This window comes from Hevea brasiliensis, chromosome 2 (assembly GCF_030052815.1).
Source record: "Hevea brasiliensis isolate MT/VB/25A 57/8 chromosome 2, ASM3005281v1, whole genome shotgun sequence".
NCBI lineage: Eukaryota > Viridiplantae > Streptophyta > Magnoliopsida > Malpighiales > Euphorbiaceae > Hevea > Hevea brasiliensis.
The window spans coordinates 3,201,632-3,214,737 of record NC_079494.1 but is presented as its reverse complement, the minus strand read 5'-3'; the positions used below and the strand labels follow the sequence as shown (position 1 = coordinate 3,214,737).

At 36.0% G+C, this 13,106-nt stretch overlaps 2 protein-coding genes across 3 annotated transcripts; one reads left to right on the top strand and one right to left on the bottom strand.

Moving 5' to 3' along the window:
* The first annotated feature begins 550 nt into the window (after positions 1-550).
* LOC110632638 (uncharacterized) lies at positions 551-5,842 on the top strand. Of its 2 annotated transcripts, none has more exons than XM_021780937.2 (10): positions 551-854; positions 928-995; positions 1,104-1,200; positions 1,293-1,421; positions 1,821-1,929; positions 2,062-2,206; positions 3,285-3,327; positions 4,384-4,557; positions 5,221-5,357; positions 5,448-5,842. In XM_021780937.2, the coding sequence occupies exons 1-9, from the start codon at positions 645-647 to the stop codon at positions 5,326-5,328; spliced, it is 1,083 nt and encodes a 360-aa protein (XP_021636629.2). In that variant the 5' UTR covers positions 551-644; the 3' UTR covers positions 5,329-5,357; positions 5,448-5,842. The 2 variants fall into 2 exon arrangements, with proteins under 2 accessions (XP_021636629.2, XP_021636620.2); XM_021780928.2 differs by having other exon boundaries at positions 5,433-5,842.
* A 25-nt stretch (positions 5,843-5,867) lies between these two features.
* Positions 5,868-10,808, bottom strand: LOC110632633 (cytokinin dehydrogenase 5). Its single transcript, XM_021780914.2, has 5 exons — positions 9,463-10,808; positions 8,909-9,036; positions 8,327-8,602; positions 7,830-8,092; positions 5,868-6,751 (listed from the first exon to the last, which is right to left on the bottom strand). The coding sequence occupies exons 1-5, from the start codon at positions 10,061-10,063 to the stop codon at positions 6,394-6,396; spliced, it is 1,626 nt and encodes a 541-aa protein (XP_021636606.2). The 5' UTR covers positions 10,064-10,808; the 3' UTR covers positions 5,868-6,393.
* Positions 10,809-13,106: the final 2,298 nt, after the last annotated feature.

The window sequence follows — 13,106 nt, the reverse complement described above, 5'->3', positions numbered from 1 at the left end:
ATTGACAATTTAAAAAAAATGTAATTTAAATAAATAAATTTATTATTATGTAAAAATTTTTTAGTTAATTATAATATAATTACTTTACATAATTGAAAATTGTAAAAAAAAAATTTACAGTGTGATTATTTTGTAATTATTTTAAATTAGTTATTATATTAAAATATATTTTAATTAATAAAATAACTTTTTGGTATAAAATCAATAAAAAAATTTAAATATAAAATTTAAATTAATAAACTATTTTATTCATTAAATAAAATTTTAAAAATTATATTATAATTTATTATTTTTTTAAATTTAATTTTAATTTATTTATTATAATTATGATAATTAATTAAATTTTAATTATAATATACAAAATAAAATTTTAGCTACAAATGTTAAAATACTAAAATTTTTAGATTTTTTTAGTAGGCCTTAAAAAATTGATTATTTTTTATAAAAATTTAAAAGGTCTATAAAAAATAAAATTCCTCTATCATTGAAAACGACAAAGAAATTCTCTCTTTTCCGTGTCGTTTGATAAAGATTATGTGTTTATTTCCCTCAGCCTTTCTAGTTTCCTCTAAGCAAGGTGCGCTGTTGCTCTTCCGCCTGGTACCCTGGTTGGTTGACTTGCTTCCTCAATACAAGCCGTAAAAATGCTGTTACGACGGTTACCTATGTCGATATCGCTCACTACGGCTCTTTCATGGCCGCATCCACCTTTCAACTTCTCCCGGACTCAAACTGACTTTATATCCCTGAAATCAATCTCCGCTTACCCTAGAATTGCCCCGCTCTCCTTCTGTTTTGGCTCTTATATTTCTCCCGAACTCACTGATGCAATCTCCGAAGAGTCGTCAAAACGTGTAAGAGATGACCTTTTTATAACATTGGCTTTTGAATTTGGGCGTTTGGCATATTATTGTTGTTGCATTGCAGGGACCTCTGAAACCTGGTTTATATTTGGTGGGAACTCCAATTGGAAACCTTGAAGATATCACTTTGAGGTGCTTGCTCAATTGGATAAATAATTTATTGCTACTTTCGTTGTTCTTTGTTTTCTCAATTGCAAATTTTGTGTATGAGCAACATACTGAAGCATTTCACCATTGCAGGGCTCTCCGTGTATTAAAATCTGCTCATGTGATACTTTCCGAAGACACAAGGCATTCGGGGAAATTACTTCAGTATTACAATATTAGAACTCCCCTTGTGAGTTTGTTGAAGCCTTGTTTTGTGCTTCTTTATCGTGTTATTTCTTTTGCCTTTTGATCTTTTTCTAATTTTTTGCTTTAGATTTTCAGCTGAGTTATCACAAATTCAATGAGTCTCAAAGAGAATTGACGGTGTTAAAGAGGTTGAAACAGGGCGAGATTGTGGCCCTGATCAGTGATGCAGGGATGCCAGGCATTAGTGATCCTGGTGCAGAATTGGTAAGCACATTATATATCTTATTTGTTCGATTAAATAGCTGTCTTTTGTGGTTTCTGGAACGTACATACAAAATTTGAAGTCCCACGAGCTTGGATTTAAGTCTATTGATTGTCTGCCCACATGTTTCTATTTGAGGACAATAAGACTGATCCAAATTGTCTCTGGAACTTTTGATACCTTGGACACTCCATATGTTGAGAAATAGAAACAATATAGTGAATCGGAATTTCTGTTCTGTCCATCAAAGTTTTGAAACAAACCTTAGAATACACATTTTTGTGTTCAAAAAAATAAAAAAAAGAATACACATTTTAGTTTATTGCAATCATGTTTAGTGCCTTGCCCTTTTAGTTACCTCATAGAGTTTAATCAATACATGTTCTGGAATCTTGCCACAGGCAAAGTTATGTGTGGATGAAAATATTCCTGTTATTCCTATTCCTGGACCTTCAGCTTTGGTAGCTGCTCTTTCTGCCTCAGGCTTGGCCACAGATGAGTTTACTTTTGGTAATCTTTTTCTTTTTTATATATAGAGTTGACACCTGATATGCTTATAGTCGTGCACGGACGTGCGCCTTTGAATAGATACTGTTAACGGCATTAAGATTACCAGGACTTAATTTTTAAATACTGCTGCAGTTGGATTTCTTTCTAAGCATGCCAGATCTAGGAGAGAGAGGCTGATAGCCTCTGCAGATGAAGCAAGAACCCAAATATTCTATGTTCCTCCTCATAAACTTTCTCAGTTTCTTGAAGAGACCTCATCACTCTTTGGTTACTCAAGGTGAATGCTTCCTGTTTTTATATATTTCGCTTGTGCTGATCTATGACTACAATCTCTTGAGTTATCAATCTACTATATAATCCACATTCTCTAAGTTTGATAATTAGATTTTGAGATATGTAAGTTCTAAGGGTAACGCTACAATTCTGTTGTTAGAATTAAAACCCTAACTTTGATTTCCTGCAACAATTAGAAGAAAGAAAAGAAATAAAGGAGAGAAATAGATAGAAGAGAGAGAAAAGAGAAATGTAGACAGAGAAAAATAGATTTCTATTGATAGAATTCTGGGATGAATCAACAAGGAGTTTCTTTAGCCCTTTTATTCTCTAATTCCTGCCAACAAAAGCTGAGAATCTAGTAACTGCCGTTAACAACTTTCCCCTCCAATTTACTAGTTGACTTTTCCCAGCTTTTACACCTGGCTTTCACACCTATTCCTGCGACTTTCTTAACACTTCTTATTTATTCCTAAATCTAGTTCTCTTATATGTAACAAATATATTGGATGTTTTCTGGTGGCTAATCCTGTAAGACTTGTAGGATTCTGATATAGCAGGGTTTCATGTGCAACTATCTCTTCTTGGTGCTGACCTTTTTCAAAGGATTTATGAAGCATATAATGAAAACAGCATTTTGCTATCCAATGATGTCACCCTAATATGTCAAGCTTTGACGGTTATGAACTTATTTAATTGCATATTCTTACTAGATAAATAAAGATAATTTATTAAGGAAGAAGAACATGTAAACTCGAGTATATGGGTTGTATGCAAGCAACCTAACATCAGTTGCAGCCAGCAACACAGAGAAGTTGAGAAGAGCAGCCTAACCTCAAACAAAGTCCTAGTATCATATAATAATTTGAAGCCTGGTTAACAGTTTACTTTCACTTGATCACAACGCAACTATGTCTCATTTAAAGGTGGATGGATTTACATTTCTGAATTTATCAATTACTGCATCACTAGTTGTATACATCTAGTTTAATAAAATTTATTTCCACCCTTGTCTTTCTTGTGTTAATTAACATAGATAATTTGTCAGGCTGGTTATAACAGTTCATTCGATTGCTTTGCAGACAGTGTGTCATGGCACGGGAAATGACCAAAATACATGAAGAGGTTAGATTTATGCTTAGCTACTAATTGCACTGTTTATGTTGCTCATTAGATGGTTAAGAATTTGATATTTATGCTCACTAGGCATCATTTTGCCTATTATATTTGTTATGAATCAATTAATACTACTCCTTCTCCCCTCCCCAAAACCCTTCTCCTCACTATCAACTTAAACTACTAAATACTGACACTTGGGATAATTTACTGACATCTAAGAATTAAAATCCACTCTTGACATCACAACAATAACAATAACAATAACAATTAAGCCTTAATTCCAAGCTAGTTGGGGTCGGTTATGTGATTTTTTTTTCCTTTTCTATTTAGCTTGGTTGGACACTAAATCCGCATCAATATCCAAAACTTGTAAATCATTTGATACTACTTCCCTCCACGTCATCTTATGTTTCCTCCTTTCCCTTTTCCCTCATTCCGTTGCTAACTTATCACATTTCCATATTGGAGCATTTGATTTTTTACGTTGGACATGACTAAACCATCTTAATGGACTCTTTTTATCTACAATATGCACCACATGTATTCTCTAATGAATGTAAGATTGATAAGGACAAATGGCATTAAATTCCATAGTTATTTCCTCTCAACTCTTAGGATCATCCTCTAGGTCCTCCACATCTTGTCTTTGTTATGATAGAAGAAGAAAATCTTTTAAAGGGATGCTTAGTAAGATACGTGGTGTTTAATTGAAAACAACTCAGCCAAGCATGATGCCTGCAGCAGTTGGCTAAGCCACAAGAATGTCAATCTTGGCTGCATCCACCTTGTCTAGAGCTAATCGCTGTGGCTTATGGAAAAAAGCTATAGCAGGGGTGTTGAAGTTGGTTCGCTACTGGATTATGATCATTGCCACCTGTATATAAAATTGTTACTTTAGATCATTATTTATATGTATTCAATAATATGGGGGTAAGCACTAAGCACACATTTAAGAACTTGAGCATATCAAGTGATAGAATTAATAGCTTCAATTTACTTTATCAGTAGCCAGTGTATGATACTTGTCTGCTAATGATAATTATAATATTTTTGTTTAATCAGTTTTGGCGGGGTACTCTGGGGGAGGCAAAAGAAGTTTTTTCAGGTCACCAACCTAAGGGAGAGATCACGCTGTTGATTGAAGGCAAGTTGAATCATCTGGTTGAACCTCCATCAGAGAATCAGCTTGAGAATGATTTGAGAGACCTGATCTCTAGTGGGCATAGTCTATCTATGGTAATGACTACTTTGATTAGAATTAAGTTGGATCAATTTTTTGTTATAGGGAAGTGATATAAATTCATTTATACTCCGCTGAACACTTCAGAAGATTGATATTGGGAATTTGGAATTAAATGCTCGAATTAAATATAAACTAATAGGCCGTTGAATTTGAAATTATGATATATTGGAACGTCACCCCCCTAGTAAAGGGAATTTCAAACAAAATTAATAGAATTTAAAAATATAGGATATGAATGCAGTTGAAAGAACATGCAAACTACAGGATATATTAGACCATTACTCTTTTTTGAAGTACACTATTTTCTTTTTGGAAATATGTAAGTACCGTCTTGAATGTGACAGGATAGCTGCAAGGAACGTTACAATAATATCACTTATTGTCCATTGGCGTACTCCTTTTTTACACTGTACAAAAGCATTGGGAGATTTATGATGCCTATTTATTCTTTTAAGATTGTGCTCTAATTAAACTAATATGGATCCCTGATGAACATTATTCGTTGCAAATCAATATAAATGGTAGTGATATTCAGCCTGGACCTTTTTATAACTGAAGTGGTAGTGCCTCGTTATGATCACCCTTCTGTCTTGTTTATGTGACAAGTTTTAGAGGTATTACAAACCATGATTATGATTACATTGATGTGCCTTCAGGCAGTCAAATTGGTGGCTGAAAAAACATCAGTGAGGAGGAAAACTATATATTCACTAGCATTGAGGAAATTGGGGAAGCAACTTGAAGTAGAGGATACTTCAAATTAATTTACATCATTTTCAGAGTGGGATAAAAGGTATATCACTTGGAACTTGGGAGTTTGCTTCACTTTTCTCAATGTCTTCTATAATTGTATTCTCAACTTACGCAGCTGTAATTGAATAAGGAACGCAAAGTGCAATACTAATGGCAATTTTTAGCGGAGGTGGAACTGTTGGAGCAAAAGAAAACAAAATGCTTTCCTCTGCGAATTATCCAGATGCTATTGCTGTAGCCTGTGTGGCTTATCCAAGACAACAAATAAGATGTGTAGTTGAAGAGTAATGAGAAAAGAGAGAACAAACAGAGCATGCTAGAGAAATAACAAGAATGCACGCGGATTGACTGTGCAATATTTGTTTTAAGTTTTAACCTGCAACAACTATTCTGTTTTAGCATCTAGCTGCACAGGGTCATGCTTTTTATTGATGGGTGCAGTGGTGCAGCCCTAGTTTGATTTTGTTCCTGAACCATGTACTTAACAAAATTAGATCAAGTGATTAATCACCAAAGTTTTCCCTACTAGAATCATTTTGTTAGAAGAACATTGTAATAATAATTGCTAATTTCTTAAGATGACAAAATGATAGTACAAGTGTAAGCAGATTACATTGTGGTTGAACTAGCTAGACAGCCAAAAGGGTTAGAAACAGTAAAACACTGAAGCAGGGCTGGATGGAACTGGAACCAGTAAAGTGTGAGCTGTGCTTTAAGAAGCTGCAGTGCAGAGAAAGGGTCGGGATCACGGGGTTCGCTGCAGTCAACAACGTGACATAACATGTGTTCCTCATAATCTCTGGCCCCGTTCCCTCTCTCCTCCGCCGTCTAATTTTAATTTCACCCATGCAAGAAACGACTCCTCCACATCCACAGCCTCGCCCCACTGTAAAAGAAAGACCCTTCCCATTTTCTCCTAATAAATCTTTAAAATATCATTATTGGTATTTGCTGCTTCAAAACATTTAACTATTTCGAGTTCCCATTTTGCCATCATGTACAAGAATATTCTAAGTCACTATATGCGATTATGTGGTGTACTGTGAGTAAAAAATCTGTTGTGTGTCATCAACTCATCACCACGGGGCCACGCTACCAGAAGAAGAAGGAGAAGAAGAAGCAAGAAAGGAGGGCATGAATATACGTTGGCCAGTTGCTAAAATGCGCTGGGGATCAAATTCCATCTTCTTCTGGTAAAACTGGGACCACTTATCCCCAAAGTGGTCCATCCATTCTTGCTGCGTGGTGTAGTGAGGCAAATATTGCTTCACCTTGATCCCTGCATCATCACAAAATCTGAGGATCTGACGATTCTGATTGCTCAGGTACTCCAATGTCTGGGTCTCCTCTCCATTATCTAGAGCTGATCTTAGCAACGCCACCAAATAAAACACGTCCTCATCGGGTGTCACCACTGAGCTCCTCTGGTCCCACCTGCACAGGATAATCATCATCATCATCACCCATTAGGAGATTATGCTCGTAATAGTCACAGAGATAAAGTAAAGAAGAAATTAAGGTTTGTTGAGTGAGTGATGGTAAGTTGAGGGATTTTGATTTGATGGTTTAGAAGGAATGGGTAGTTAGCTGTAGTAACGGCAAATATTGTGGAACTGCCTAAGTAACAGGACATCGATGCCATCCCATCAGAGGGGCCACCGGGAAGATCTCCTGACACCAAAATCTTTCCGCTTGGTTCATCATTACCGTCGATTTGTTGGGTTCCAGTCAACAAAAGAGAAAAGTGTTTGTCAATCCTAGCTGGCCCTTTATTATTCATCTCTTTGTAACGTTGGCCATTTTGTTTGTGGGCCACGTGTCTCCCTCTTATTCCAGGACCACCCTTTAGTAATGGGTCCCTTACCCTAGCTTGGAGTTGGAGAATATTAATTATCACTAACAAAGTAACAATCCTGTCGTGTACTTTTATCACCGTTAACTTCTTGGAGCTCTTGAGACTAAAGGTATTATGACCTCTGGCACTAAACAAGCTCTGTAGAAAGGCAGCAGTAGGAACCCAAAACATTTTTGTCTTTTGATGCCCAAACAGGAATCAAATGACAAAATCTATCTCCTCTTTTTGATTAAAATTTCAACGTGTGGTAGCCAATTTTTATTGTATGCTGTTTACCCACGGCTATGGTCAAGCCGACAATCATATTCATCGTCCTCCAGGGAAGGACAATAAGACATTGTCCTATGCATTTTGCTGGCTGGCTTTCCAAAATCTGCACCCCTCTATCTCTAGACCACCCCCCCAAGTACGCTCCATTTGAGTACTAACTCTAATCACTAATTAATTATAACCCATGTGTGATTTCTTTCTTAATTTGCAATTATATTATATGCATGCCCCAGTAACTATAGCCTATAGTTGCTTCAATGTACTGCAAATTAACTGTGACCACCCGACCCCTGACGAGGGAAATATAAATACTAGCATGTTGCATGCATCTGCAGTTGCTATAGTCAATAAATAAATAATTAATCAATTAAAAAAAAAGAAACTTACTTGTTTCTGTTCATGGGGTAAATAAGAATGGGTCCACTTGTTTTATTGCCCAAAATCCCCTTGAAGACTCCCTTATCAAAATCAGCAATCCTTGATTTGGGGACAAAGAGATTGAGCCAAGGGTGAGGCACGTCCCACAAACCCTTAGACCTAAGCTTCAACTCGGCCTTGTGGACTCTATCCAAGAAATCCACGTAAGGCAGATCCGTCGTGAACACTGATGATGGAATATAATTCAGCTTCTTTAACAGATACTCTACTTCCTGCACTCTCAATTAATATAATTTTTTTTAGGTGACTAGAATAAGCAATTAATAAATAAAAAAATTAAAACTAAAAGCTGCTACAAGACAAACTCCAGGAAGCGAGAGATTATTCATTAGAGGAGAATAATAATTTGGTGGGTTTGGTCGGCTTAGATTTACTAGATTATCTTAATTAACTGACATCCCATGATCCCATATAATTAAAAGGATAATTAAGTATAAATTACATACCTGATCAATGGTATCGACAGTGGATTGATAGTAATTCTTGGTGATTTCCAAGCAGTAAAGCACACCACCATTAGAACCAATAGAGCTAATCTTAACTGGGTTTCGAGGGGAAAAGAAAGAGGATCTCCAATTATTAATGAGACCTTCATCTACAATAACAAAACCCTCAACATAATCGAATTTTTGACTAGGTGGGTTTCCATACAGGGAAATGAGATACTCTTGGTCTCTGGTAAAAGACGAAAAGCTGGAGTAGAGTACTCTGATCCACCTCACCTACATTAATAATAAATAAATAAATAAAAACACCAGAATAAAAAGACTACGTTAGACGGCAAAAGGAGATGTCAACAACATTGCCAGCTTCAGAACAGCCGTTTGAATGGGTTAAAAAAGCTCCCATGGCATGGACCCATCCAACCTCATGGGTCCTGAATCATGATTCTAACTTTTTTAGTTTCATCATTAACCAGAAAATTTTTTAAGGGTTCATGTCCCAATTATATATATTAAAAAAAAACCTTTTTTCTTGTAAATTTTCAAATATTATGGCCAGGGAGACATGGAGAGAAAGAAAAATACCCTATGGGGAGCTGGTTCAAGAGAAATTCTAGCCCTAGTGATGATGCCAAACTGACCCAAACCACCAAGGACGGCATGAAACAGCTTTGAGTTTTCTTCTTCCGAGCATGTCAAGATTTCACCCTTACCTGAAATGAATAAAGTAGTGAGTGCATGTTTAAACTATTTTTTCAGTACAAAACATCAAACTCCTCGATTTTTAAAAATTAAAGCAGACAAAAACAGTTTCAATTATCATTCCAGGATTCTTGAATAATAACTTTAAAGGGAAAAATGAAGAGGAAAACAATACCCATAATCCCCATGTGGTTAACACTCGAGACAATAACTGTCTAATCATCCTATATGTAAACAGAATCCCTTATATAGTTGAAAGTTTGACAACTTAAAATAAAACCCACATAAGAAAAAATATGAATAACCCAAGAAAATCTGAGCAGCCGAACAATAAAATAATGGCAGTAGAAAAGAACAAAACAGGTTCATTATAATTATAATAATTAATGAGCAATAATAATAAACATCCATGCAAAGGAAGGAAGTGAAAATTAAACCTGTAACGACGTCGAGCTCATGAACATTGCTAATTTGAGGACCATGATTGAAAGCTTGCCCACTTATCCCTGCATTTGATAAGGTACCACCCACTGAGAGGTACAAGTAATCTGTCCATGATTTTGGTGCTAGTCCATACTCTAGTGTACTCCTCAATACATCTATCCATAGCTCACCTCCCCACACGTCCGCATGCATCTCCTTCACTGAAACCTGAGGGGGATTGGGATTCCCCAAGCCACCGAGCTGACCTCCTCCAGAGCGGCGGCTCATCTCAATCACTACTCCACTACTCGTCTGTGCCTGCCCATTTATGGAATGCCCATGACCTCTAGCAGACACCGTAAACCCACCAGCCGAATTATAAGCGGCGCGAACAAGCCGTGCTATGTCTTCTGCAGAAGCCGGACGCAATACGGCCATCGGCTCGGCTCTGCTAAGCAAGCCGAAATCAAGAGACGCGATTTCCACGTCTGACGGGTCAACACTGAGTTGACCGTCGACTCCAAGCCGGAGAAGCTCCGCAGGGTCCACGGTCAACCCTACTGTTACAATCAACCGACAGATAGCAAATGTCAAAAGAAGCTTATTAATTGCCATTTTTAATGCGTCTTTGTTTTTCTTCTGCTGCTTAATCAATTAGCGTTTTATAAGAGAGAAAAGGCAGTGAAGGATAAGAAAAAATGCGCACACCGGCAGAGAGAATTGGGAGGCGGCGGAGTTGAGCAAAGAAGAGTAGTAGGAGGAGGAGGATGATAACAAAATCTTGTGGGAGCTAACGTAAGCCGGATTGCGCTTTAAAGATTTGGTAAGCCTTAGCAAGCATGAACAAAGATTCGCTGCTCCTTAATCTCTCCCACTTGGCCTTTTCTCACGTTGCAGTTGCACATATAACGTACACACATGCCTCTGCAGATACACATATATACATATGTGTATGTGAAGAGGTGTAGCAGAGGAATCAAATTTCAATAAATTGGAGAAAATGAAGAAACAGTAGCAATAATAGAGAGGTTCTCTTTTTCTTCCTTTGCCCGATCTGTAAACCAAAGAAATCTCTCTACAGAGAGAGAGAGAGTGTGCGTGCGTGTGTCTGACAAATGTGTTGCAGGGCTTTACCCTCTCGTGCCTGGTATGTTGTCGATTTATAGGACAAGAACGGGGACGGGAGAACACGTGGAAATCACGTGATTGGGTTCGGATACACGTGTGGGAGAGGAGGGGATCATGAAGTGGCTAAAGTGGGACCATTCTGGGTTGGGAGAGAAGAAAGGGCCCACTTATGGATACGGAAGATCTGTGTGGGGTCTTGAGCGAGTGAGGCGTCACGTGGGTGCAGAGACTGGGACGATGTTGTTGTACGCAGCCAATAAAAAGATTCTGAAAGCGTTGTTCTCTCTCCATCGCTGCCATACATAGCCATCAACAACCATAACATTCAACCCTCAACAAAGGCTAGCTTATGCTTTAAGCTCTTCTTCATACAGTATTATTAATACATCCATTTCCAACTCCATCATAATCAATTCATTTCAATATCTAACCCTTCCATTGCAATTGGGCTATTTCCCATTTCATGAAAATGGGTTTTGATGTCCATTTATTTTATATATATATACACACTAGTAGTTTAACCTAATTAAATATTTAATATTTTTATTTTTTAAAAAATATTTCTCATATATAAATTATTTTTTCCAAACAAATTGAGTCTAAGTCTTTATCGATTTGGAGTTTGACAAAATTCCTAAGGTCTACAAATTTCTGTTCAAAACTTATGAAGTTAGGTTTCAATGGACCAAATTATCCAGACAATAGAAACAAAAAGAAAAATGGATTGATTACTAAAGGTCTTGGCGATGGCTAGTTTATAACAAGAAACATGTAGGGCCAACATTAGATGAGACCAAAGGTTTCATTATTAGCAGTGGTTCGACATATATTGACTCTATCTAACCCTAGTATGCCCTTTTGATGTGAACACATCAACTTAATTTTCCAGGAAAGAAGCCCACGTTTATATATAATTTCTTGCATGCTTCGTTAGAACTTATAAGTTTGATCATCAGTCAAGCAAATAATAATTTTCATGTGGAAAATGTTTTTCAATCTCTGATTAATTTTTTTTTATTAAAAATATCAAAGAAAGATTCCAACTTTTATCTGCCATTCTGTGTCCTCCGGCTACCTACATCTTGAATTAATATCTAATTAATTAATTGTGTAATTAATTTTCTTTAATTAGTTGAAAATCTCTTTTTTGAGAAGTTAAAAAAAGTGTATATCTTCAAAAACATATTTAAAGATTAAATCTTTTTTGAAGGGCGAAAAGAATTTTGTCTAGTCCTTTTTATGCAGTGGGCTGCTGTCTCAGTTCAACTTTGGCGAGTAGTCTTTTTCTTAAAAGAGGAGCTCTGTTACATTGATTCCAAACCTCCCTCTCTCTCTCTCTCTCTCTCTCTCTCTCTCTCTCTCTCTCTCTCTCTCTCTATATGTATATATATTCTTCCAGATTTCATTCTTGACAAGTTTTCTTTAATTTGTTTTTGAGGATATTGCTTTCATATATAATATATATAATAATTATAATGCTATTTCTATATGCATGATCGATAGTGCTTGTATGCACTAAACAAAAGAATTAATAATTAATATTGTCAACAAAATCTATTGGCCCTTACTGCCAAAGTTGACTAGGCACCTTCCTTATTTTAAAATACAAATAATATATATATATATATATATATAGAGAGAGAGAGAGAGAGAGAGAGAGAGAGAGAGAGAGAGAAACAGATCACAAAGGAGTTTGAGAGATTGGATTCTTATATCAATGTACTTATAATGATACAATCAAATTATTAATAAATGACTCTCTTTATATTAAATATACATTCCTTGAGTTTGAAGGACAACATTATTAGTTACATAAGATTCAACTTATTTATGTTCCTTGGTTTTTTATTGGGTGTGTAAGAATATTTATCTTTCTTTTTTGGTAATTGGGAATATGGCATAGCCAATTTTTTTATTTCTGTGATAATCATTTCATTATAACTTGGATTTTGAAAACCAATTGATTAATATGTATATTTGGAATATGAAATGGATAATTTATTTATGGCATATCGGTTTCTGACAAGTGGGCAGTGCTGGCAAATTTTATATGAAGCATAGCCAATTAAGCATTCAATCAATAGTCTATGGATAGACATAACTTGAAATGTATATGCATGCTCAGATCATGTGAATTTGTACATTATAGGTACAAAGATGATAAGTGATGATGACCCACCGATTAAGTGGATGGAAGCATTTGCATCTTCCATCAGCCAACTGCAGCTTCTGGTAAATTAAGGGGTAATAAGCTGGAAAACAAACAAAAGCTCTGGTTTGATTTTTAATTATTATTATTCGATGGGTAGTGAAAACCCTATTTGGGTGACAAAAGCATGAGCTTATTTATGATAATTTGTACTACCATGTTGACAAAAAATAACCTCTGGAAGTTGGGAAGAGCTAGCTGCCATAAATGAATTTTGAGGGAATAGCTAGCTGCCATAAATGAATTTTGAGTTTCTCTGTTTTATATGTCATATCTAAGGTAAAAGATTTAAACTCAAGATCTTTCTATTTTTTATATCTT